At 37.2% G+C, this 27,831-nt stretch overlaps 1 protein-coding gene and 1 long non-coding RNA gene across 2 annotated transcripts in view; one reads left to right on the forward strand and one right to left on the reverse strand.

The window, feature by feature from the left end:
* LOC146458772 (uncharacterized) overlaps nt 1–27,831 on the reverse strand; it is a 54,431-nt gene that overhangs the window by 23,186 nt on the left and 3,414 nt on the right. The window lies entirely within an intron of this gene.
* LOC146458774 (uncharacterized) lies at nt 897–27,831 on the forward strand. The gene is made up of 14 exons (XM_085090257.1): nt 897–949; nt 4,537–4,667; nt 5,121–5,162; nt 6,176–6,238; nt 7,095–7,136; nt 7,761–7,802; nt 8,399–8,461; nt 11,937–12,050; nt 18,247–18,360; nt 20,320–20,442; nt 20,926–21,048; nt 21,611–21,733; nt 22,002–22,136; nt 27,473–27,831. The coding sequence occupies exons 2-14, from the start codon at nt 4,565–4,567 to the stop codon at nt 27,829–27,831; spliced, it is 1,446 nt and encodes a 481-aa protein (XP_084946383.1). The 5' UTR covers nt 897–949; nt 4,537–4,564.

Below are 27,831 nucleotides of genomic sequence, written 5' to 3' on the forward strand. Positions count from 1 at the left end.
AAGCTATATGTCCAACCTCCTCACAAATTTCTGGATGTGAATAAATACATTCAATTATTTTAGCGAGAACAGCTAACAAATTGGAGATGAGGTAGCAAAGAAATTCCAGTAGAATGCAGAAAAATAAGCAGTGAATTAAGATTGCTGAGAAAGATTACTTCTGGAACGGAAAGCAAATTTTTCGGCCCGTCAACTTTCTAATCCTCATACAAAAAAATCTGAAATAGCAGTAACACTGAAAACCACTAATTAATGAGGGAATAAAACTGACACTGTATATACTGTTAACTTTTTTCCCCGTTTGTTTATAATTTTCTTTTGTAATGTGTATTATAGTTACTGTTCCTTATTACATTACAATAAACTATTCTTAAAAAAAAGAAAGGTTCTTCTCAGCACACACCAGATTCCTATTTTCCTAGTATAAATAAGCAAATGCAAATACATAGTATTTTGATTGCTAGTGGCTTCGACGGTTCCTATAGATTTGGTTGAAGTTAAATTTGAGTATTGTTTCCCCTGATAGTTTTTTTCTTTCTTTCTTCTGTCTATCTGTGTGATTTGTTTCTTGTTTTGGTTTTGCTTTTTTGGCATTGCAAGACTTAAATATAAAACAACATCTTAAATCAAATCATCAGTCTGAATAGATTTCAGACTTTTCTTAATTGCCAACGTGTTGTGGAGGCGTTTGATGAGTGACAGATCTTTGCACGATTTAATTACATTGAGTAATTGGCAATGGGCATTATTACTTCAGTTTGTGTTCTTTTGTAAAAATGAAGCGCCTGAAGAAACGCTGTTTAGATTGAAAATGTATTTTCAAATTGATGTTTATCAACGGGCACACAAGAATATAAGCTTTCGTCAGTTACCGCTTTTCGGTTGAACGAGAGACTACCGCGTGGCAACTGTCTCGGAAATTGAAGAAACTCGAATTCTCCATCCAGAAGTAAGTCCCAGTGGAATTTTGTTTATTTTTCAGAGTATTGTTTACAAGCCTAATGATTTATTTGGTGATAATGTCTTAGAGGGTATTCCCATTAATTTCCCGCCAGAGTTTGCCATACCTTTCCAAAAACGAGACTCAAATTTCTAAACCTAAATAAAGGAATTTTAGTATTTTAACAATAACAGCTAACAGAAGTAAAGGCCTCAAACAAAATTAGACTTTGAGAAACAACTAACGAATTAATAGAACTCTAAACTTCAACTAGATGTTGAGGGTAGCGCGTTGATATTCTGAAAGAAGATTCATCGGCCAGTAGGGAATAATTTAACTAAGAAATGTTTTTACTTGCGTAAACCAAAGCTTCCATTCTCTGTTTCTTTATGCACACCAGAGTAACAAATTTTCGGCTGAATGCTTTGCAATTAACATTTTAGGGAAGCTGAATTCGTTTATTCAACTTTAAATCGTGTGTAGCTACTGAACAAAAAGATTCGATATAAAACGTAAGCTTTCATTGACTTTGGAAACGGTATAAAATAATTTTTTGGTGAAAAAGAAGGCATAAAACTGGGCTTGTAAAGCTTTAATATTTCCCTTTCTTTGTGTAATTAATGCTATTTAAACAGGTTCGGTAATTGCGTTTGTTTTTAATAATAAAAGGCGGGAGATTTAGAGTGAATTTCTATAATAGAAACTATGGCTGTTATTTGTCATAAATGGATAGAACATTTAGTTCTTGCGTCTTTAGTTCAAGAGGAGCCTACTGAAATCGCAGCTTTGACGGAAGCTTAAGAGGATATTAAAGAAGTCTACAAACTCTTTTCCCTGTCTACAAGGGCAATGCTTCATTTTGCAATAATGCTTCAGAAGATATTAATTAATTCCCCGTTAGAGTCTGTGCTAGCTTCCCAGCAACATCACAAATTTCTAAACCAAAAATGAAAGGCATTTCAATACTTTAGCGACAACAGCTAACAAACTGGAGATTATTTAGAAGCCGAAAAGCGCAAAGTAAATAAGATATGCCAAAAAAAAAACAACGTCGATTTCGTATTGTTCTAAACTTCAAGTTTTGGCGCGATTTATTTTGATTATAGAGCGCGGAGATTGTGAGTGAAGATACACCAGAGTTGTCAAAAAATTATTCAAGGAAGTGTTTTACTTGCGGAAAATAAATTTTTCATTCTCTGAGCTTTTTTAATACACACACAAGAGTAACGTACTTTCGGCTGCTTTACAATTAATATTTTATGGAAGTTGAATTCGTTTATCCCCTTTTAAATCATGATTTGTGTATAGCTACAGAGCCAAATGATAAGTTGTGAAAAAAAAAAAACAAGTTTTTCTTAAGTATGGAAACATTAAAATTTGTCCGTCAAATGAAGGGCATAAAACTGGGGTTTTAAAGCTTCAATATTTCCGTTTCTTTGTGTAATCAATGCTATTCTAACAGGCTTGGTAATTACGTTTGTTTGTAACAATAGAGCGCAGGAGAGAACGTTTTGAGATTGAATTTCTGTTATAGAAACTGTGGCTATTATTTGTCATAAATAAATAGACCATTTAGTTTTCTCGTCTTCAGTTCAAGAGGAACCTACAGAAATCGCAACTCTGACGGAGGCTAAAGAGAACATTGAAGAAACCCAAATCCTTATACAGGAGCGAGTCCCAGCTCGTGGTTTGTCAGAATAGTGCGACACTGCTCTGTCTACATGTGCAATAATTTATTTTTCGATAAGGTCTCAAAAGGTGTTCATTTGCCATTAGAATTTTGTCCAAAAACCTCACAAATTTCTCAATGTGAATAAATGCATTAAGTATTTTAGCGGCAACAGCTAACGAATTGGAGATGAGGTGGCAAAGGAAATTAGAAAGCGGAAAAATAAGCAGTGAATTTAGATTGCTGAAAAAGTTTCAACTCGTGGCGTGATCAATAATGATACAGCGCTGAGACTGTTATTAAAAATGCACCAAAATGGCGAAGAATTTCATGGAAGAAAGGTCCCGCGTGTAGAAAAAAAAATTCTCTGTTTTTTAACTGTTTTGCAATTCTTTGTGGTAAGCTGAATTCGTTGAATTCGTTTATCTTCTTTTAACTCATTCTTTTACTTTTTAAATCGTGAAAATTCCCTCTTGGCTTGCAAAAAAGCGAGATTTGTAACAACCTGGAAGCTGTACGCGCATCATTTGCGTGCTTTTGACTTTCACAAGGGAATTAAAAATCAAACTGATTTGAAACTTTTTCAACTAATAAAAGGTTCTGAACCACAATATATATATTATTTTGAAGAAATTACTCGTTGGAATAATTTATAAACCGTGCTGTATCCGAGTTGTTGAACAACAAAGTGCAATCGGGTGGTGTCATTTTTTGAGACCGTGATCTCGGCGGTTAGCAGTGTGGAATCGTCTAAGCCACCAGCAGGAATTGTTAAAACTTAAAGAGGAGTGGCTTATTTAATTGCGCCTGTGATGAACTCGAGCTGTTGCTTTTAATTTCAATTCTTCTTTAAAAAGATGTTATGCTCACCAGCCGTAAGTTAGATATATCTTTTTTTTTATAATTTACCCCCGCTGATTTGCTGATTTACGTAAAACTTCAATGCGTTCTTAATTATTTTTTTTCTTTTGAAGACTGAAAAAACGTATAAATTAATAAAGGTTCTAACATTTGACGTACGACTTCCCAAAACTCCACGAAATTTCCCTAGAGATTCAAAATAACGCCAAACCACGGTGAAAATATGATGTAAAAAAATGTTCACGTACATTATTTAAAGAAACAGAAGTTTCATTCTCTGGGTTCTGGTTCAACTTTTAAACAACTAATTTGTGAGGAAAGCTAAATTCGTTGATCCTCTTTTAACTGATGATTCTAAATCATTACCAAACTTATTATGTCTGCATGAATGAAAGGATTTTTTCCCTTAGCTTTGGTAAACGCATGACAGATCTTCTTAGTAATAATATAAAGAATATAACAAAACGTTTGGAGTTGTAAAGCAGCCTATTCAATTCAATTTTAATCAAATTTCCCAATCTGGTCTCTTTCTTTATCAAGTCTATATCTGTACTCACTCTCAATTCCTCATCAGTCCCCGTTACAGTAAAGCCTAGATTGCAGCGCTTTTCAATTGAGTGTCGGTAGTAATTAACGTTTGCTTCACCACGTGTTGTGAATGGTTAGCAAAATTAAACTCGCACCACTTTCTTAGCCAATGAGAAGCAAAACCAGAACCAATCACGACCTGCTTGCACGCAATGCTTCGAGTTCTGATTGGTTGGTTGTTGTGTTTACGTCTTCTGTGATTGGCTAATGTGGTCACTTTAGATTTGGTGTTAGGAAACTCAAATGAAATCTGCCTACAGCCCGGGGAAAAAATCTCGTGAGAGTTTTCTGGAGTCAGAATTAATGTAGTGTACCTACTTCTCTGTTTCTACTGATTTGTTTATTCTTTTGGAAGGAGTCGACGAGTAAGCCTTAAAATTAGTATCTTTTTACTCTGGAAAGGGGGTACTACAAGTCAAGATATGGCTGTTTTACTTAATATTTTCTTTCTTACAAATGTTCTGTTTTACTTTTATAGATCTGAACGGGTTATAACGAAGTTCATCATGAAGGCTACCTATATTCTCATTGTAAGTGTCCTGATGGCGTTCATGCTTATTACGTCAGACGCAAGAAGGGCTAAGAAGTGTTCTAAGATGTGTACAAAATGTGAGTGAAACCAGCCAAACTAGAGCTTTCCACGAAATGTTTTCAAATTTGTTACCTTTTTTCTTCCTCTTTTTAATTCTTTCATATCGTCGATTGGTTCTCTTCCTCTGATTTTAGAAACATATTTTATTTAATTCCCATAATGAGTTAAATATTAAAACTAAGCAGATGTTGAAGTGTGGCGAATTGTGAGATGCACGCGCCTGTAAACCGAATGTTCAGAGTTCTGACTTTCCAGCTGGATCTATTCTGTGGTAGTCCCCTATTCAAATTCTCAGCCTCGCATTTGTAGCCAACTATGGTCAACCTCCCACCACCTGAATTTTTTTTTCAGGGTTGTGCACATTTTACAATGTTTTGTTCTGTGGTTCACAGTGTCTACAGTCATCACTTCATTTATTAAGACTTTTACATTTAAATGAAATGATTCTTTCTTCCTTTCTTACGTCTTAGTTATCAACAACAAAATTGATCCTCTGGAGGAAGGGATTCAGGGTAGGTTGAACTGTCATTTATTAAATCTCCCGTTGTGCTCTACTGGCCAAAAATCTCTTGCTATGATGATCTTTCTATTGCTAACAGTTATACGGCAACTCTCTTTTTAAGACAAGAAACTAGGTAGAGGAATGTTATTAGGCATTCTCGCCTCAATAGAAAATTTACTGGTTTCTGAAGTATCCAAACCCTCAGATCGTGGAAAGTTAGCGCTCTAGCTCGTTGAAAGATAGTATTTCCATTTCTAGAGATAATATTGGTCCAGGAACAAAATACGATGATTGGTGAAGCGGCCAATTGTTGCAAGAGCCCTATTAGATGAGTTTTAATGCGGAACTAAAATTCAATTACATTGATTTATGTTTTTGATATTCTTTTTTCTTTTAGCTCTAACCAAAGAATTGAAGAGTGACAACCGAGGTTGGTGGCTTTTGCAAATGAGGCTTATTCATCCCAAAGATTTTTTTCCACTTTAAACGAATCTAGAAAACCCCCCATTCTAAGATACAAGACAGAAAATTCGCACCCTTGCAATTCAGTCACGCTCAAATAAATTTCTACAGAAATCAAGTCTGTAAAATGCCATCAAGTCTCTGCTCATCGGCTATGTTTCACTAAAACGCCCTTAGATCTCTTGCTCTGATGCCTTCAGTCCTATTGCTAACAGTCATATAACATGGGCTTTTTTTATCGAGCACTAAGTACAGAATTGTTATTTCGCCTTATCACCACGATACAAAAATTGACTGATTTCTCAAGTATTCAAACCCGCTGACCGTTGGGCATCAAAATTAGCATTCTAGCTTATTAAAAGATATTATTTCCAATTCCAGAGATCACATTTGTCTGGCTAGAAACTACAATGATTGGTGATACCTAAAACATCTCATCAATTTATGTTTTTTAAATGCCTTTCTTCTTTTAGATCAAACCGAAGAGTTGTGTAACTTTTCGCACAGCCTATACCAAAAATGTTTATTGTTAAGGTTTAATACTCCGTTCTAATCTCTCAGAGCTCCAGTCTGCCGTTGAAACTCTGAAGAAAACAGTGGCACAACAGCAGGATCAGTTTGCTGGTACGTTACTATTCTCACTGGTTGTGTCGCACAATGCGTAATTCGGGAAAAACGGGAAAACGGGCACTTAACTTGATTTCATTAACCGAATGTTAAAACTTTCAGTTAACGGTCAGTTAATGGGTAGTTTATTTTATGATAAGCTAAATGTGCATTGTCCCACCCGTTTGTGATACAAAAAAGCCGAAGAATTGAATGAACTGAAGAGTAATAACCAAGGTTGGCTACTTTTGCAATTGAGGATAATTCATCCCAAAGAAATCTTTTTTCATTTCAAACAAACATTGAACCCCACCCCACCCCCCCCCCCTCCCTTAATCTAAGATGCAAGACAAAATTTTCACACTTGCCATTCAGTCACGTTCAAATGCTTTACCACACAAATCAAGTTTGTAAAATTGATCCTCTTGAGGAAACGCTTCAGGGTAGGTTGAACTGTCTTTATTAATTAAATCACCCCATTGTGCTCTGCTGGCCTAAAATCTCTTGCTATGATGATCTTCTTGTTGCTAACAGTTATACGGCTACGCTTTTTTTTATAAAGAAACTAAGTATAGAAATGTTATTAGGCCTTATCGCCTCAATACATATTCTACAGATTTCTGAAGTATCCAAACCCTCAGATCGTGGAACATTAGCGTTCTAGCTCGTTGAAAGACAGTATTTCCGTTTCTAGAGACAATATTGGTCCAGGAACAAAATACGATGATTGGTGAAGTGGCCAATTGTTGTAAAATCCCTATTACTTGAGTTTTAATGCGGAACTAAAACACATTTTTGTACAGTCTACACAATTATTGAAAGAAATAAAAACATCTCATTGATTTATGTTTTTGATATCCCTTTCTTCTTTTAGCTCAAACCAAAGAATTGAATGAACTGAAGAGTGAAAACCAAGGTTGGTTGCTTTTGTAATTAAGGTTTATTCATCCCATAGAAATCGTTTTTCATTCCAAAAGAACCTAGCCAGGAAACCTCCCATTCTAAGATACAAGGCACAAAATTTGCACCCTTACCTTTCAGTCACGCTCAAATGCGTTTGCACACAAGCCAAGTTTGTGAAGGTTGATCCTCTGGAGGGAAGGATTCAGGGTAGATTGAACTGTAATTAATTAATTCTTTCCGTTGTGCTCCTCTGGCCTAAAATCGTTTGCTATGATGATCTTCCTATCGCTAACAGTTGTACGGCAACGCCTTTTTTTAAATCAAGAAACTAAGTAGAGCAATGTTATTAGGCCTTGTCGCCTCAATACAAAATCTGTTGATTTCAGAAGTGTCCAAACCCTCAGATTGTGAAAAATTAGCGTTCTAGCTCGTTGAAAGACAGTATTTCCGTTTCTAGAGACAATATTGGTCCAGGAACAAAATACGATGATTGGTGAAGTGGCCAATTGTTGTAAAATCCCTATTACTTGAGTTTTAATGCGGAACTAAAACACATTTTTGTACAGTCTACACAATTATTGAAAGAAATAAAAACATCTCATTGATTTATGTTTTTGATATCCCTTTCTTCTTTTAGCTCAAACCAAAGAATTGAATGAACTGAAGAGTGAAAACCAAGGTTGGTTGCTTTTACAATTCAGGTTTATTCATTCCCTAGAAAACCCCCATTCTAAAATACAAGACACAAATTTTGCCCCCTAGCCATTCAATCACGCTCAAATGTTTTTCCATACAAATCAAGTTTGTAAAATTGATCCTCTGGAGGTAACGCCTTAGGGTAGGTTGAACTGTCATTAATTCATTAATTAAATATCCCCGTTGTGCTCTACTGGCCTAAAATCTCTTGCTATTATCATCTTCCTGTTGCTAACAGTTATACGGCAACGTTTTTTTTTACCAAGAAATTAATTAAAAAATGTTATTAGGCCTTGTCGCCCCTGTACAAAAAATACTGATTTGTCAAGTATTCAAACCTTCAGACCGTTGGGCATGAAAGTTAGCATTCTAGCTTATTGAAAGATTATTTCCATTTTCAGAAATCACATTTGTCCTGCTACAAATGACAATAATTGTTGAGAACTGAAACATCACTTTAATTTGTTTTTGACATCCCTTGCTTCTTTTAGATCAAACCGAAGAGTTGTGTAACTTTTCTCACAGCCTATGCCAAAAATGTTTATTATTAAGGTTTAACACTCCTTTCTAATCTCGCAGGGCTCCAGTCTGCCGTTGAATCTCTGAATAAAACAGCGAAACAACTCCAGGATCAGTTTGCTGGTACGTCACTGTTCTCGCTGGTTAAGTCGCATAATGTGTAATTCGGGGAAAACGGGAAAACAGGCACTTAACTCGATTTCATTAACTGAATGTTTAAACTTTCAGTTAATGGTTAATTTATGGTTAGTTTATTTTATGACAAGCTTAATGTACATTGTCCCACCTGTTTGTGATACACTTAAAGCAAAACCGATTTAGCTTTTTGTTTTCGATTAAGGTTGCCGTTGAACATTGCGGTTGTTTACAACATTAAAAGACTGCATATTTTTTAGTATCCTGGGTTAATGATACCTCTAAACTTTGTGAGGGACGTTTTTAGATTACGTTTTCACAGTAAGATGTTTGCGGGGTAACGCTCGAAGCAATACTGTTTGCAAATTTATCTGCTGCGTTTATGATCAATACAATTCAATACAATACAGTACAATACAATACAGACAAAACAAAACACGTTCTTCACCGGAGTATGTCATTCCGTGGAGGTATAAACTGTGATCTCAGAGAAAGTAAAACATCACGCATTGAGACCGTGGGTTTCAGGTTTCGTCTACGGGCAATCTAACTAAACGTAACCTATAACTTTCTTTTTTAATTTTTTTATTCAAAAATAGAATGCTAACGATACATTATTAACAAAATAGAAAGCTTACATCGGTTAGTGCACTACACATATTACAACGCTACGCACGTAAAATTTAAATTCACAAGGTATTTACATATTTGTTTGTAGTTACATAATTTCAGATATGTGATGCGCACGTGATCTTCCTTGCAACAGATAATAATTTTTTACTAACAGCTTTTGAAATTGTAATGTGAGAGGAAAAGGTTGAAGCCTTCTATTCTATGACATTGGCCATGCGTCCTACGCGTCCAAATGTAGAATCTCGCGACTAAAAATAGAAAATAATGATTTTTGTCTTGCAAAAACTGGGGCTTAAAACCGATAACCAATGGAAGTGATAAATCACGAGTCTCAACCTTATTTCTCATCCATTTCAACTCGGTTTCAGGGCACAGTATATTTTCGCTACCTCCTTTTGCACCATTCCATTCGGTTTTTTACGGTTTAAGCAGAGGCCAGATATTTCGCTAAACATATCCAGTACCTTTAGAGAGGTATCAAAAGATCTTTTGTGACCGTCTGGAATAAAACTGGTATCATCAGCATACTGATTGATTTTTATTTCACGTCCGTTCACTGTTATTCCCTTGATCTCGCTATTTTTCTATGCTAGAAATTCCATACAGAGAATGAATAAATAAGGTGAAAGAGGGCAGCCTTGTCTTACCCCTCTTTTAAGTTAGAAGAAGCCACTGATCCAGCCATTGCTTAAAATACAACTTTTTGTGCCGTTATAAAACAGTTTAATCCAGTTGTTAATGGTTAACGACCATTCCAGTGTGTCAAAAGCCTTTTCAAAATCAAGGAGTAGCAGTTATCCTGTTATATTTTAGGTGGCTATATAATTAATTGTAGCATCACTAAGTCTAATGTTTTCCCCAGTAAATCTACCTGTAAGAATGCCAGTTTGATTATTATTAATAAGCTTAGGGAGAACTTGTTTTAGTCGGTTGGCGATAGCCTTCGCAGCTATTTTATAATCGCAGTTTACCAAATAATTGGACGCCAATTCTAACAAAATAAGGTTCAGTGCCTTTTTTCGGGATTAGTTTGACAATGCCTATTTTTTGAGACACGGACAGCTGCCCACAAAGATAAGCATAGTTGACATAGTTCCGAAGGTGTACAGAGATATCGTTCCGTAAAATTCGGCCGGCAAGACATCAGAGCCTGGCATTTTAGTACATTCCATTTCTTTTAATGCCTTCAGGCATTCCTCGTTAGTCAAGGGGTCTTCACAAATACCTTGCTCGTGTTGGTTTAATTTCTTGTGTATTGGGTTTTCAAAAAAGAGGTGATCATACTCATCACCACACGTGCCTATTTTAGAACGGTAGAGATTCCTATAGAAAGCTTCGTATTGATGTAATATTTCCTTGTCTGTAGTCACAAAACTTTCATCCGCTTGCTTTAGTTGGGAGATGGTTTCTTGCCTATGGTGCCTTTTTTTCTAAATTTAAAAAATACTTTGTGTTTTTTTTTTTTTTTACCTTCATTGAACCATCCACATTTAGCCTACAACTAAACGTAACCTAAAGTCGTGACGTAATGCAAACATGATCATTATTTCGGATTTTTAAATATTTGAGCAAAGCGCCACCAAACCTTACGAGTTTTTAGAAATTTATGTGGAAATAATTTGCTGTGGTTGGAGAGTGTCAATTGATTTTGAATTTACCATTTCATTATATTTAGAAAGGCAGGTTGTTTTAAAAATTTTGTCTCATTCATCAAAATCGACTTTCTAACGTTTATTTTCATGGTCTTAGATCATTTGAGTGTTTTAACTACTGTTTGATCATGTGGGGGTTCTATCTTTGTTAATTTCTAGCCAATTAAGGTGGCCGGACACAGTTTTTTAGTATACAGGTCTTAGTAAACATGTACTTCTAGCTGCCCTTCTAGGTGCCCAAAATTAGCATGATGCAAGATTAACCGAGAAGGAATGTATTCGTATATTCGTTGCCATAGCAACGCGCCAAGCTATTGACGGTACTCAAATAATGGGTTTCCTTAATTTTTTAGAAAACGTGCTCATTAGAATTTTTTTCATTTAATAATTTTTTATCTATTGTTCATTTATTTTGCACTTTAATGTTTTGCCAAAATACCCTCTGTCAGATTTGGGTTTTTGTTTGTAGGCGAGTTACACTTTTAGAGAACTACTCTTTTGTCAAATTTCGGTTCCTTAGAAAACAGTTCCTTTCCACTAAGACAACGAGTCACAGAGTTTTGGTCAAATGCGCCTGTGTGACTTTTTATTAGGATTTCATAGTAAAGATGAAAAGCATGCAAGAAGGCTTAGGTATTCGTTAACTCGCTTTCTTTGATCGGTGAAAAAATAAGAGGTTCAGAAACAAGAAACTGAGTTATTTTAACGACAAAACTTTTGAGCCATTGATATTAAGTTGAGGGATCAACTTATCGACGTCTTATTTACCTACCACAGCCATAGCGCGCGCTTAATAGTGTCATGCACCGAGCTCGTGAAGAGCGCGCAAACTGTGTTCAAGCACCCTAAATGGACTTTTGATAGAAGAAAGTCGAAAAACAACAACAAACTCAACGCACATGTAACGCCGAGTACTTGGATCTAACCCTTCCCAAATTGGTGGGAGGCGAGTGCTGTCAACACTGCGCCATGCCTGATTCCAATCGATAGCGGACAATGCGCACATTAATGATGAAAATATGCTATCAAAAAGAATTTAGCTTTGCTTATTAAAACCTGCCGGCCTGAGGATTATAATATCGCGGCACTTGTTTTATTATCTTCTTGGTTTGTTTGTTCATGTAAAATTTGTTCTCTTTGAAGGCTGGAAATGTAGTATTTTAAACGTTACCTTGCAGAAAATGTACCATGTCATTCAAGTCCATGCTTAAACGGAGGAACCTGCTCTAATAAGCCAGGGGGAGGCTACAGCTGCCAGTGCAAGAGCCCATTCGCTGGTGAGACATGTGAAGGTAAGGGCAATTTGATTACTGTTGTTTTATGATTTGGGAATATTTTTCAGCTAAAAAAGAAGGATTGTTATTGTTACCTGTTATGACCTAAGGCTGTTGCCATTACGTAATGGTTGGATAGGAAAAGATAGAGATATTATTTTGTAATTTTGTAGTAGACGATTTCTCGTAATGACATTATTCTCGATCTCTCGCTGTAACAATATCTGGTAGCTACCAAAACCTTTAGGCCTTTAAATAAAGCTATTATAAACTATTTTTAAGGCGTATAATTAATATTGATTAACAGTTTAGCCCCGAGATTTTCGACCGTCTTTTTTGAAGGGCATGGACGAAAGAGTCTGTTATCAGTCAACAATAAATGATTATAAACAGTCAATCAACAACTGGCCAAAGTAAGACTAAACATGTAGGCAATTTGCAGTAGTGGTTGACTTTTACCTCTGCGATTAATGATGCAATTAATTGCTGTAAAAGACAGGCCCAAAGGCCATTTAAGCATGATTCTCTGGTCGTTCGTCGCATAAGTTTGAGCCCTGTTTGTAACGTCCGATGTACACCACGCAGACTTTCAACGAATTCAGTGATCGAATACCAATATTTGATCAACTTTCGGCGTATTTCATCACCGTCTTCTTCGACGCCTTATCTTATTATAGGAAATTAACAATGTACGTTGACAACGCGACGCGAATTTTTCAAAAGTTAGGTTTACCTGCATTAATATAAACGCGAATTTTTCGATAAGCATCTTACCTTATTTACTGAGATTTTCATAATTCTGCAAGCTCGCACTTTACATTTCTGAATGCCAAACTGCGTTTTGTCCTACGTCAATAAAACCTTCCAAGCCAAGTGTACGGATGTTTCTAGGTTTTTTTTTTTTTTTCAAGCCGAAAATGAGCCGATATGTCTGGTTTTCATTGAAGAGAGGAGCTAGCGTAATGGGGCAGGTGAAATCTATAAAATACAAACGGTCTCCAATGATTCAAGGCGGATTAGAAATACCAGTAGATGTAACCGTGCATTGGGAGGACGAACGGGTACTGGAAATTTTAAAGAGGAAAACAGAAGAAGTGAGCTATTCTCTCGGGGAGACAGAGGAGTATCAAGATCAATCAAAAGACATTTTGAACTCGATTTTAATCGAAGACGGCCTGTCAGATAGTGACTCTGAAGAGCCAATAGAGGAGTCATGAACTAATAAGGTTTTGTAATGAAATAAAGATGCTTTAAAATAACAATGTCAAATAGCGTGTATTGAATTTACATCGACATTAATTAAGATACATCAAATTAAGGCGAATTTTGTAAAATCGCGTAGATAAAGTGCATTGTTAATTTCCTATAATAAGGTAGTAACTGAACTAGTACATACTCAAGGCAACAAAGACAAAAGCAACAATTAAGATAGCGATACCTTTAGGTACGTTTCTTTTGCCGTGCTGAAATCCTGGATCGGTTTGTTAGGAGTGTTGCTGGGGCGGGGATGGGGGAGGGGATGATTAGGTTCTTTCTATCTTTGGCATTAAAATGCAATATATTCTAGTATGAAACCCCAAATATCTTGCGTTGCAGGAAACCGTTTGTCGTCATACTATGTCATTGGTATTTTATAGAGTGGTGGGAAAAAAGCGGGGGGGGGGGGGGGCGAGGTTATGACAGCACGTCAATGGTAGGTTAATCGACTGGTGATAACTAATCGCTGCAGTAAGTATGTTGCTCGTGAATGGTGGATGGGGCTAGTAACAGGATATGGTGTTTTGTTTATACAGAAGTCACTAAAGGGAGGAGCAGAAACAGCTCCTATTGACTAATGAATGCATTCTGAAATGTGAAAGAGTTCTCTGTTTCCAACCTGATGCGCGACACTTAGGGACTGGTAAATGTTAGTATTTATGGACACAAGGAGGAGTAGGGTGGGGATGCGCGTAGGAAGATATTGGTATAAAACCAGCCAGGAAAAGAGAGGTACTGCTCTCGGAACCGTATGATGTTGCGGCCCATACGCGTCACGTAAAACCATAATTTCCAATAATTCAATTGAATTTTTTAGCCTTTTTTATTTTTAAATTTAGTAAGAACTTTAAATTAGTTATTATTTAATTTAGACATCATAAACTTTCACCCCCAAGAAAGTAATTTAAAACCCACAGATGAATGACCACCCGAAGCCATAGTCACCAAGACTTACGGTAGAACAAAAAAAGTAGAACAAGAAAAAGTGGGTGCTTCAATTTTCTCTTAGAATTCCACTCACTCAGGAAACAAAAGAAAGGCAATATTTTCGAAGGAGTGCGTTGTTTCATTGCTGTTTATCGGCCATTTATACCGGAAATGCGATATTTGTGGTCATCTTCGTAAAAAAATGGAAACGGGAAAAAGAACGTACCTAAGGGTATCACTATCTTAATTGTTGCTGTTGTTGCTGCCTTCAGTATGTAGTTGTTCAGTAATCAAGAATTTTTGCATATTCACCCTCCTCCAGCCCCCTAAAATGTTCATGATATTGCATTGCGCGACGAACAAACGGCTTGCCCGCAATGAAAGACAGATTTTAAGCGCGAACATGTTTTAGCCATTCTAGCAGTGATCAATTTTTATATTTCCGTGCTTTATAAACGGAGCAATACTTCACAAATGACTAAGCCTTCGAAGAAGATGCATCGTGATAAAAAGCGCCGAAAGTTGATCAAATATTGGTATTCGACCACTGGATACGTTGACAGTTTGCGCGGTGTGCATCCGAGGTTTCAAACAGATCTCAAAATGGCCAGAGAATCGTGCTTAAATGGCCTTTGGACCTGTCTTTTCCAGCATATTGTAAGGTTAGAACATTTCTAAATGTTTTTCTATGTGCTTATTTTAACCTGATAATTTGTCTGACCCGCAACTTCAAAGTTTACCGCGGAAGGTCAAGTAGTTGCATTTTTTACGGACTTTGAAAAGCTTTCGCATAACTCTAAATCATTTTCTCAAAGAATTTTTTTTTACAGGAATCTATAGACCATCGTTCTAACATTCAAGCACTTCTTGATCTGAACTGGATGAAACTATCAACCAGAAGACAAATGCAACGGTGTTTTTTTAATGCATAATTTTATTAATGACAGTGAAAGAAACACTATGATTACTCGAGGCTTAGACTGTCACAGCCAAACACCCGCTACAAGGAAACTATTAGATCTATTAGATCAAATACGAACTGGGGACTACTCAGATCCTTTAATAGTGCATTGACAGACCGGAATTCCCTTCCAGAAGACATGAGATGTTAACCTTTTGATGCTTTTAGAATTTCATTAGTTAAAAATTTTAAGTCTGAATTAGGTTTTTCTTAGTGTGACATTTCCTAGTTTCATCCATTTTTAATATTTTAATATTTTTGATATTGTTAATATTTTGTCATTTCTTTATTTTTTTTTATGCAGTCCCCTATTGAAAACCACATTATGTGAAATAGGGCATCTGTAAAAAGAACTTTTCTTACCTTTTCTTATCTTAACCACCTGAAGCTTAATCAATTTGTAGGTTTCGCACATACTGAAAATTAATTTCATTTACGAACGACTTTTACTGCAATGAATTTAATGCCTTCGAAATTAAATGATTTCGTATACGCAGAACATCACAATATCTCCCAAAAACATTCCAACAGATATTTAGAGATTGTAAAAAAATATTTCGGTGTTTTAAAGGCAGTAATCTGATTTGTTTTGTTTTTGTTTTTGTTTTTTTTAACACGCGAGGCTCTAACCCGTGTAATAATATAGCGGCTCAAATGATGATTTAGCCTGCGTAGCAGTCGTTTCCGTTTCCCTCAAGCCAAGCGGGGCAAGCGCGCGAGGGCATTGGGCAAAAAGAAGCAAAAAAAGTAGGAGCGAGGGGGAGGGGCGGGGAAGGAAAGGAAACGCCTGCCGCTGAGCCCAGACATTTTACCGAACGCCGTTCGTCAGCGAACGGGAGGCAATGATGTATTACCATTGGTCAATCGTCTGTCAATCAAACTCATAGACCAAAACGACATCCGGTCAACCGTTTATCAAAGATGAAAATACTGGCCGAGGTGGAAAAGAACTCTCTCGAGTGTCCTTTCGATTTCGAGTTTGCTTTGCTTTGGAAACGACTAAACTACTCTCGCAGGGAGATACGTTAATTCAGTTGAAACTGGAGCAAAGGACTGCTTTAAGAGCGAATGTCGATTAACATCAAGCAAAATCAAGAATTCTCGGTCACGCTCAAAATATAGTTTCACGACAACATATTGGAAGCAAACTTGGCTGGTCTGAAAGCATGTTTCGCATACGAACAAAGAAATTTTTATTCAAACTCTGTAATCATAAATAGGTTGAGGAGGCCTCAAGTAACTACTTTGTAGGAAAATTTCAGTTCTAACCACGGTCTGAAAAGGAAGTTTTCGATATTTAGAACGACTTTGTATTTCACGCTATTTTATCCTGGAAACGCGAGGAAGTATTTAGCCATGTGGGACAAGCTCATTCTGTCTGTAATTCCAGCTGTAAGCAAATGAGCTGATATTCTAAAACATTAGTAAAATTCGTCTAGGGTAATTTTATCTACGCTTTGTTCGAGCGACGAAAAGTTCGAGAAAATCTTCTAAAATACTGCAACTTGAAGTAAACAAGTTGCCCGCCGCGATTTTGTTTTCCGGCGCTGAGATTTACCAGAAGCCGAGTAAAAAATGATTGGTTCTCATGTGACATTTGACGTGACAGTGTAGGCCCCAAGGGAGCGAAGCCATTTGGGGGCGTTCGGTAAAATGTCTGGGCTCAGCGGCAGGCGTTTCCTTTCCTTCCCCGCCCTTCCCCCCCGCTCCTACTTTTTTTGCTTCTTTTTGCCCCGCTTGGCTTGAAGGAAACGGAAACGACTGCTACGCAGGCTAATGATGATTTTAACAGGTTTTCGTTATTTGCATTTTTCCTTTGAAATAAATAGGGTATTTCACCGAAAAAAACTAAAAAGTGATTTTGTTCATATGCTACCCAATCGATCATTAAAATATGAAAAAAAATAGAATTTTCCACCGTTGCTGCGATATGTTTGCTATTTACGGACAGGCGCTCTTAAGTTTCATTGTCATATCTCAATTGCCGGTTTTAATTGTCGATTTTTGTCACGTCATTTAAAAAAATGGAAACCATTCCATGAATGAAGTCAAGAAATTAACGTGTTATAGATGATAAGTAAATAAGTAATCTGTCCAAACGTCAGACCGGTGCGGTATTCCGTAATCGAGTTATTTGACAAAATGCTTCACACAAATTTATAGAGCTTAGTATGGAGACGCCATGTTGGCACCAACATGGCAGCCGGAAATAGGAAAAAACACCAGGAGTTCACTTTGGCCAGAACAGAGGTTTGTTTTCCCTTGTGAATTTTCGAATGTTTAAATAAATATTTCTCTTCAAACTTAAATTGTTTAGAATGCTTGCTGAAAATCACCCGAAGAGTCATTTTTAAGATACGAACAGCTCCGTCATGGCCGTCCTCTTGATGTCACGCACGATGGAAACTGGAAAAAGCTCTGTTTTTAAAAGGAAGTACGACATCGAGCTAAGAAATTGTGAAAAGACATATTTTTAGGTAATCTTTCCTTGAATGAAGGTAAAAATTTTGTAGGCCTACCGGTTTGAATTTTAGAATTTGGTGACGTCACGTGAAAACCAAGAATATCCTCGTAGTTATTAACCTCCAGGTCCCAGAAGTTGAAAATTGTCCGGTCTAGATAGTGTTACAATACAAAAGGATAGCCACTAAAACACTGGCTTCTTAAGCTACTAAATCTGGTTTAAGACGTGTATCACACTACTTCTTCGTCGAACTAGATTACTCTGCCTTTACCGCCGTACTCCAGACCATAGGCATAGTAATTCCCTTCACTAACAACCTCGCAGTCGGTACGAATACTTTTATCACATGACGTAATAAAATCTTGCATTACAAAATACCAGACAACATAGCCTATCCCCAGCAGTTATACCTCTATATAATAGCGGACAATACACACATTACTGATAAAAATATACTATCACAAATAATTACGCTTTCCTTCCTCAAACCTGGGAGGATCATAATATTGTTGCACTCGATTTCCTCTTTTGTTGGTTTGTTTGCCCATAGGGAATTTGTTCTCTTTGAAGATTGAAAATTTTATATTTTTTGCATTACCTTTCAGAAATTCTATCATGCGATTCGAGTCCGTGCTTGAATGAGGGAAGCTGCACTGATGAACCAGGAGGAGGCTACAGTTGCCAATGCAAGAGCGGATACGGTGGTGAAACATGTGAAGGTTTGTACGGGAATATTTCATGATGCTTGGAAACTAGCTAGAGTTTCCCCTATATCCAAAGAAGGCCTGAAGACTGATCCTAGTAACTATAGACCAATTTCAGTTCTGCCTGTTGTTAGTAAACTAATTGAAAGAGTTGTTTTTAACCAACTATATAATTACTTCAACAAAAATTCTTTGTTAACTGAAGCTCAATCTGGCTTCAGACCAATATTTTCTACTGAGACTGTTTTATTGGAGGTCATGCAGTGGAATCCATTAGTTTGTTGCCAGCGTAAAGCAGCAAAAAACCAAGAGAATTTACAACGAAGTTGACGACTCCGAAAGGATAGTTACATGCTATCGGTATCCGATCATGATTTTTAAAAATAATGTAGTAGAACCCCTCTTGACTATATCAGCGAGGAAGTCGGCTAAAAATATTTTAATTCAGCAGTCAAATACTATCCGTAGCCCTCGTACTGTACCTTGAATGTCTGGAGTGAGTATGCCACAGATGTAGTCAAATTTTCCTCGAGAAACCGGGTGTTGAGAACGACGGTCTTAAGCATTTCTTCAAAGTAGCATTGTGGAGATATATTTAAAAGCGCTCTTTAAAATGTTAGATAGTTAAAAACAAAACATCCATCTAGCAACGAAAAATTGCCTCAAATGAGTATTACTCATAGTGTTTTATGCTTCGCGTCAAAGGTGTTAACGTTTAGAAGGAGAAATCGGTGATGATTATTTCTTAATCAGCTATTTTTGCTGCGAATGATTAACGTCGTGGATCAAATCAGCTGTCACTTTAACTTTAAATGTTCCTGACTATATAGCGTAGCCCCACCGAAAACAGGGGCACTTTCCATTCAGTCAAAATTTCCGAGATTTCCGGTCAGAAATCCAATGGAACGGGAAAAGTTCCGGAAAGAATTTCCGAAAGTTTAGGACTAACTTTTGAGCTTGCCCTTCTTCCCGGAATTTTCGGAATTACCAAATTTTCTCTGTTCCATTCGCGATGAGTGTCGGATTTAGTCTCCCCGGCCGAGCGCGAACGTCACGTGAGCCGAAAGAGCCGCAAACAAAATGGCTATGGAAGTGTATCAATGTTCTGCTTGTGGTTGTTTGTCTGAGACTTTCGACGTTTTCTTAAACCACGAATGTCACGAAAGGGCTCTTTATTTGCTACACTCCACATAGGAATAGCAGTATTTGCTTCTCCGGCAGAATCGTAGGCCGTCCAGATGTGTTCCCAGTTGGAATGCGTCCGGTGTGCATGATCTCCTGAGCCAACAACTCGCATGTTTGTCGAGTCATGCGGAAATGGCTTTTAAATTCCCCCGACAAATAAGCAGGGATCGTTGCTTCGAAATATCCGTTTACAAGATTTAAAAAAGAGCTAGGAACCTGCCGCCAGAAGGATTAAATCGTCTTCGCTGTCGATAACAGAATAGTTTAACTCGACCGGTATCATCTTCCTCTAAAGCCGCGAAAACATTCGAAAAGTCCACAATTTCAGCCCAGCATGCCTCGTGTGCCTCCTCACGTGATTCATAAGTTCAGGGACCCGTTCCATTTGACCAGCAGAAATTCCGAAATATTGAACCGGTTTTTTTTTGTTGAATGGAAAGCGCCCCAGGGTACAACCTACAACGCCTTGATTCGCTCTGACAAAGGGCTAACAGTAGAATCGTCAGTACCATATTACTTTATCAACTCAGTTGACAAAACCAAACATTCGTTTACACCGACCAAAAATATTTTATAAAGCAATCCCATTATTCAGTGAACTCTTGTCTACCATTCCAAATGTTTCCCTGGCGAGTTGCTACAACAAAAAATGCCATGAAGTTTTGTTTCCTTTGTACAACAGAAAAAGACAGTTATGAACGCTGAAAGTAGGCTCTGGCACCCTCTCCCCCCCCACCCCGCTCCGTCTGCCTGCATAGGGTTATCTTGTTGTCTTTTGTATGTATCCAGACCTAGACGAATGTACGTCAAACTCCTTTGACTGTGACCCCAATGCTGCCTGTCAAAACACCGAGGGCTCGTACACCTGTGGCTGTAAATCCGGATATACGGGAAATGGCAAGATTTGCAATGGTAATAAATAAATAATGATTCAACAAATAATTATATAATATAATTCTCGTCCACATCCAAGTTGTAATGGTGATAATGTTTTGACCGAGACGGTGAGAACTACAACGGTAAAATAGCGAGGACGAGGCTGAAAATAATGCATACCAAGTTATGACGGCGATCAAGAGGATGATCTTGTGAAAAAAAAAATGTACAGTGATAGCGCGGAAGTTACATTATTGTAATATTGTAATCGTAGACTCTAGCCTTATACCAGGTCATATTGTCTGAAAGTAACAGGGACTACTAGAAATTCTAAGCTTTTCTTAATACCACCAGTCCAGATGAGTGGGTGTTTTAATCTGTTGCCTAACGGCAACAGCGAGAACGACAAAACAAACCCAGGCTTTTTAGAGACTTTCCCATATAGAAATAAAAGAACTTGGCTGATGCAGCTTACGACAGTTTCCATATGCAACGTTTGCTCTCATTACACTTGCTCAGATATAGACGAATGTGTCACCAATTCTCACAGCTGCGGTGTTAATGGTGCGTGTAGTAATACCGACGGATCGTACACATGTGCATGTAATTCTGGATATTCGGGCGACGGAAAGATATGTACTGGTAAGCTATCTTAATTCGCGCTTTATTCATTTTGGTACGTAATTACATTTTATAACTGAACCTGTGTTCATGGGTATAAAAATAGTGTGGGGAACATGTACGTAAATTAAAGCAACTTAAGGTACCCTCGCTGTATAGTAAACAAAAAATTGAAGACAAGATGGTTTGTACATCAGCTTTGCACACCTATTTATTTATTTATTTATTTATTTATTTATTATCAGGTGCTTCGTGTAAATTGTCCAAAGAGACGAATTAATTATACTGCATAAAATTGTGTATAGTGACAAATTTTTTCTGGGCGAAGTCATTTTGAAGTTAACAGGGGCCTCCAAAAATTACGCGAACTTTCCATACATTAAATAGGTGTTTCATTGCCCAAACAACAACAGCAGCGGCAACAGCGACAATGACCACGAAAAGCAACAACAGTGACAGAAATGACAAACTGAATGCAATAGTGGAAAACAAGCAGAGGAATTTTAGAACGATTAAACAAGAGTGCAAATTCCATATGAATTAATTATAATCACTGAGATTTTCCCTCTTTACATTTTTGTAGATATCGATGAGTGTTCTACCAACTCTCATAGCTGTGATGTCAATGCCATGTGCAATAACAACGATGGATCGCACACCTGTGCATGTAATTCTGGATATTTGGGCGACGGAAAAACATGTACTGGTAAGCTACTTCAACTGTGTACTATACTAGCGGAATAGTATTTATTAAATTTCCGTAACCCAACCTTAACTTTCTAAAACTCTCGCTAAACGAAACCATAAAGACAAAACGGCCTGTAAGCAACTTAACTAATTTAACTAACTTTCTTGTTGCCGATTATAAACTTGTCAGGGAGCAAATTTCAGAAGCATAAAATTAATTATTTATTAACCACTTTATTTCTTAGTTTGCTTTGCGTCTTGATACATTAAATCATTCTTATTCACAGATATCGATGAGTGTTCCAGCGGCATCCACGACTGCCACAATTTTGCTTCATGTACGAACACTCTGGGATCTTACAGCTGCTCATGTAACCATCCCTATGTAGGAAGCGGGAAAAACTGCACGCATCCTGCGCCAGGTGAGTTACAATTAATTGATATCTTTAATTTTTTAAAGACACGTCAAAAGGAAAAGTCAGCAAACAAACACACACACACACTTAAAAGTGGAGAGGAGGCAGCCCTTTACTCGTTTTTGTCATGTATTGGGATCCTCCTGTATAAGCAGAGACACTTTGTTTTAGTATATGCTAAAGTAGTTGATAGCGTTGTTGGCGCGCTCTGGTTGGCTACTGAAACTCAGGATAGCACCTCCAAGCAACTCGCGAAGCTCGCATCCCTGTTTGTTACCGTAACAAACGAAAAGTTTTTTTTTTTTTTTTTTTTTTTTTTTAATAAACGGATAAGCTGTCCCCGCTAACACGAAGAAGCCGTCAAATTCAGTTTGGCAACTTTCACAGTTAAAGCTTTATCTTTTCAACCCCAAATTAATCGATGAAAACGGTGAAAGAAAAAAAGATGTTGGTTACAAATGCAAATTAATCTTACGAAAAATGTAACTGTTGGCAGGAATAAACAATTAAAAAAATTCACCATTTTCGTACTGATTTAGCCTAGTATATAGTAAAGCAGCTATTCACCCCAGTGTCAGTGGACAGTGGTAAAAGTCCTCCATTAGTATATACCACACAAGTGAAAAGTGTCATTCGCGCGCGCTGATTGGCTAGCTCGGAGGTGATTAGCCAAGTATTATTCACCTAAGAGTAGCCGAAGAGAAACAAGATGGCTTCCCGTTTCCCCTTTCGGCATTTAAAAGGAAATTACTTTGAGGCAGCTGTTACAAAATATACAAAAATGGTAACAAAGTTTAGTTTGACGGCATTTTAATCTTTCCAACCTCAAATTCTAAGGCAAAAAATGAAAATACAATACCTTGTTTACGAAAACTGCCGAGCTCTATAATTACAATGCAAACAATGAAACATCTAATGTTTTGCATCATGGTTTCAACTGATCAACGAGACGAATTTCACACAACAATTGAAGAAATAACACCTTAGCAGCTAAACAAGTGCTTTCAAAAGTTTTATTTGTTCGCAAGAAAGTGAGACGGAACTTTCTACAATAAGAAATCGCTTTCCCCCGGGCTTACCGCGCAGCGCGCGAGATTTTAAAATTTCCCACCATTTGTCGGTATACCGTCAAAAAGGAAGGAATTTTTTGGTCCGCTAGTTATTCAGCTTGTGTGGTATATATTAAAACAATTATTCACCTTAGTGTTGGTTAAAGTGATGGATATTTACTAAGCCGCGTAGCGGCGAGGTAAATATCCGTCACTATTTACCTCCACTTTGGTGAATAATTGTTAACTACCCTTCGGTGAAAAAAATGCGGTTCAGTAAAGCACGAAGACGCTCTGTGACTGTGTTATAAACGCAACTAGAACATGATAATTCCAAGCTTTCGTTTATACAAACAGTTCATAAAGAAAGGATGATACAGGTTAAAATAATGATCGTAATAACGATAAACAACAACAACAAAAAAAAAACGGTTAAGAGAAAACCTTAATCGCCAAGTTTGTCCATATATATTTTAACGGGAAGAAGCAAATTATGATTAAACTTAATGGCAAAGTAACTGTTTCTCAAGGAAATTCGTCGTTGAGGTAGCAAAATGCTTTGAAGAATTAAAGAAATGCAGACAATGTACCAAACATTTAAAATATGCCCAAAGCATTGGCTCAACCCTTAAATCTCAATCATAAGGGCCCACACAGGTTGAGTCTACTATATATGTGATCGTTTGAATTTCCAAAATATAATGAATTGTTTCTGTAACGAAACATTCAAATCAACTTTGCAATAATGCCACGAATGTTAACACTAATTTAAGTTAATTAAAAATCATATTAAATTTGCTTCGGCCATTGCGGTTTTTTTTTTAATATTAGCTCAAAACGGAGAACATTGGTGTTTAGAATGGTGTTATGCTACCCATTACTGTAAGCAGTAAAAAACAATCAACAAGCAAACAAATAAATAAACACGCACAGAAAAAAAAATAACCTCTACTTACTTGATGTTAGCAACATCGTATAATTCAATGGACTCCGGTTTATTTTTCATAGGCAAAGTTTATTTTAAAATATCTCAATTAGAAATTCTAAACCTTTTAATAAACGTTAACCCATAGGACAGTTTTACAATTGTGCGATTTTTAGGTGTGTTTATCTTTGAGGAAGGGGGCTATCTAGGTTCGTCCTCAAAAGACAAAATACACATCTGTTCTTCGTATTCTTATCTTTCAATCAGACGTAAGGCCACCTGGGTAAAATTTTAGCGCGTCTCTGACCTAGCGTCTTTCATGTGTCGTTATGTGTCATGCGTCTTTCATGCGTCTCCCGTTAAACCTTCTCCTGAATATAATCGAAATCTGCCATTTGAAGGTCTTTACGTACAAGAACGCTGCAAAACAACCCACTTGGTAGGGCGGATGAGAAGTAAACTTATTCTTCTTAGGTCTTTTTCATGACTTATTCCCGTTCCGTACAAGTAACCCTGCCATCCACTTGCTTAAATGCTATTTCGTTCAGATGTTTTTAGGAAAAGTGAATGATCGATGATTTGTATTTCTTTGGTATGCATTGGAAGGTCTTTTCAGTCTGGCACGTTTACTTTCATCTTCCGTTTGTGTTTCTCTGAACGAAAAACAACCCACTGCCCGCTTTATCTCCGCCATACCAAATGGCACAAATTAATCAAGAAAAAAGGATAGAGGAATTTGGAGAACTTTGTTAGTCACATAAAGTCCTGATAATTCATTTTACTCGTTCTACTTCCCTCTCAAAATGTAGGAATAAATACATGGAATATTCAAATTGCGTAAGCCTTTAAAAGGAAACGGCCGGCACACTATTTGGAGGCGAATGGGCAAGATAAAAGCTCTTGCTATCGAAAGATAAGATTTGCCAAACCAGACAGTTTTTAGTGATATAAAATCCGTCAGTGGTATAACACAAGATCACATTACGATGTCGGTGCATAGATGTCAGCCATCGAAAATTCATCTGTCAAAAATTTATTGCCCATCTTCGTCATCTTACTAATTTGTATACATCATATCGGTGCAGCGCTCCGAGCTAAGTCAAAATATCTTGATACACCAACTATTCGCCCCCACACCGTTTTCATTTGAATCTCTAGGTATTGGATGCAGTATATTTCTTCGGTTTTTATAAACGGTAATCGGATTAGGGCATGCATCAACCATTTGTATTTGGTAGGTTATATCTCGATGCCCTTCGGTTCTAGGTTGGCATTTTAAGAATTTAGCCAAGTTCGGCAATCTCCTCTGTGTTCTTGCGGTCTGAATTCCCTTCTTGGACTCTTTTATACTTACATTATTCCCACCACTTCTGGATTTTTGTGCTCTAATTTTAAATGCAAAGAAAAAATAATGTCAACGGGTATCCTTCTGAACAAAAACCGGATGTGTTGATTGAAGATTGAGGCTGGAGGGAGGTCAGTTTCTCCCGCAAGACCAGCGCGTTGTATTTCCGCCATCCTATTTGGCTGGAATTTAGAGAAACAAAAAGACGGTTTGTAATAATCTAAATTTGCAGTGAATACAAACACTTTGCTGTGTGCCATTTACATTATTTCCTACAAAAACGGGTGAGAGCCTTTTTCTAACAAAATTCAAGTACTTACATCAATTTGCTAATTGTATTTTGGATACATCCTCTAATTTTCAACATAGGTCTACATAATTGACACTAACGGATGCTATTCTGCGAAAAGAACAGGAAATATAGAGATAGTACCCCAGAAGTATTAGTTGTTGTTGTTGTTTGTCACTAAAAATTTAATTTCTTTTCTGCTTTGTTTATGTTCAGTGTTTACAATAATATTTCTGAAGTCCTACAGATGTGAAGAGAGAGGGCTTATGTACCCGAGTTACTAGGTCCTTATTATTATCAATATTGTAATCAGTGACGTGATTGAGTCATACGTGTACATTGCCTAACTCTATTTAAATTGCTGCAATATAACCTGGAGGATATAAGTACATCCAAAACTGTTTCCTTTGGCGTCCGCAGCATGAGATGATGTCATGCGACGTGGGAATTAGGTCCGTGATTTATCACGACCACCTTCCAAAACCGGTTCATCAAACACTATCGTATCAAATTAAAACGTAACAAAGAAACACTATTTTTTGACAAGAGAAAAAAATTCGATAAATATGGTTCTCTAAATCTTGTTGCCACAGAGAAATCATGTCACGCGAACATCTAAAAGACTTACGAAATTTGTTCCCTTATAACCAGATAAGTTTAAGGAAACGTCACAACGTTGGTTGACACTCCGACAACAAATTGACGGTAAATTGTCAGAGATAGTGTCTAAATTCTAAATTTTAGTTTAAAAAGTAGAAGTGACATTAAAGTGTACTAAAAATTAGAAATGATTATCGCCTTCTTTCGATTTTAAATTTCCCGGGCGCCGCCATTTTGGATTTCATGACGTCATACGGTTGTCGTTATTGTAAGAAAACAGAAGTTCTTTTGTGTGAAACAATCTAGCAACCGTATTATTATACTGCGACTTAATTTTAATACTCGGGCGGATAAGAGAGGAAAAGGGGATGCCACCCCTTCCTTTGAGATTTTTGTTCAGTATTTAAGTTGAGAAAACAATTCGTTTTCATCAAATGTTCGCCTATATTTATGGCAGCAATTTGGGTGAAAATCCGCTCGGGTTTCTTAGAAAAGATCGAAAAATTCCGCCAGCTGCCGGAACCAGTCAGATTGCATGATTTACAGAAGCCCGCCTGCACCCGCACTGAGAAATAGAAAATAATAATAATAAAGACTGTCATCGATGTTTTACATGCAGGCAAAGAGACAAACGCCTGTTCTTACGTTTGCAAAATCAATGAGGATCTTACCAGTGTCAACCTCCACATGTTTATGAATATGAATAAATGAAAGAGAGACAATATGACCTTTTTGCACCTGCCACCCAAAAAGCGGCGACATTTTTGTGAGATGTAGGTAATCAACCGTGACTTGTGCGTCTACTTTGTCTTGCTAAATTTAACGAACTGCAGTGAAAGAAGATCTTTTAAAATCCCAAGATTAATTTCTTATTTTATGTTATTTATTGTTTATAATGATAATTTTCAGTTTGTAGGCTTTCTAATGTACGTGCGTGCGCATGTGCCTGTATGGTAGCTACGCCCCTGTTTTCCCCAGCAGCATAATGCATTACGAGCTGGAATGGTGTTGCTGAAATTATTTTCAATTATGATTATAATAATTATGATAATTTTAATGCTTAGAAACCTTATACACTGGTAACAAGGTCCTGGGATATGACAGCGAATTGAAACTTTTACTGTTTCTCTTTAGGATGCCAAAACTATAACAGTCTGATCGGTTTTGGCAGAAAGATAACTCACACCACACGTGCCTCTCGTTGTGACAGTGGACTCTCTGGGTGGTATCGGTTTGAGGGCGCTGCAGGGAAACAAATGGCTTCTTCATGCCCATCCGTTGATAGGTGTGGCACTTCTGCAACAGGATGGTTAACAGGAGGGCACCCTAGTGTTGCTGATGGTCAAGTTAGCAGAAGGGTGTGTTTTCACTGGGTTGATTCAGGTTGCTGCCAGTGGTCAACTACCATCCAAGTGAGGAACTGCGGCTCTTTCTACGTGTATTACCTCAGTGGCACACCTCACTGTAATCTCGGCTACTGTGGTACTGACTAG

Source organism: Pavona decussata, unplaced genomic scaffold, assembly GCF_977016875.1.
Source record: "Pavona decussata unplaced genomic scaffold, jaPavDecu1.1 SCAFFOLD_228, whole genome shotgun sequence".
NCBI lineage: Eukaryota > Metazoa > Cnidaria > Anthozoa > Scleractinia > Agariciidae > Pavona > Pavona decussata.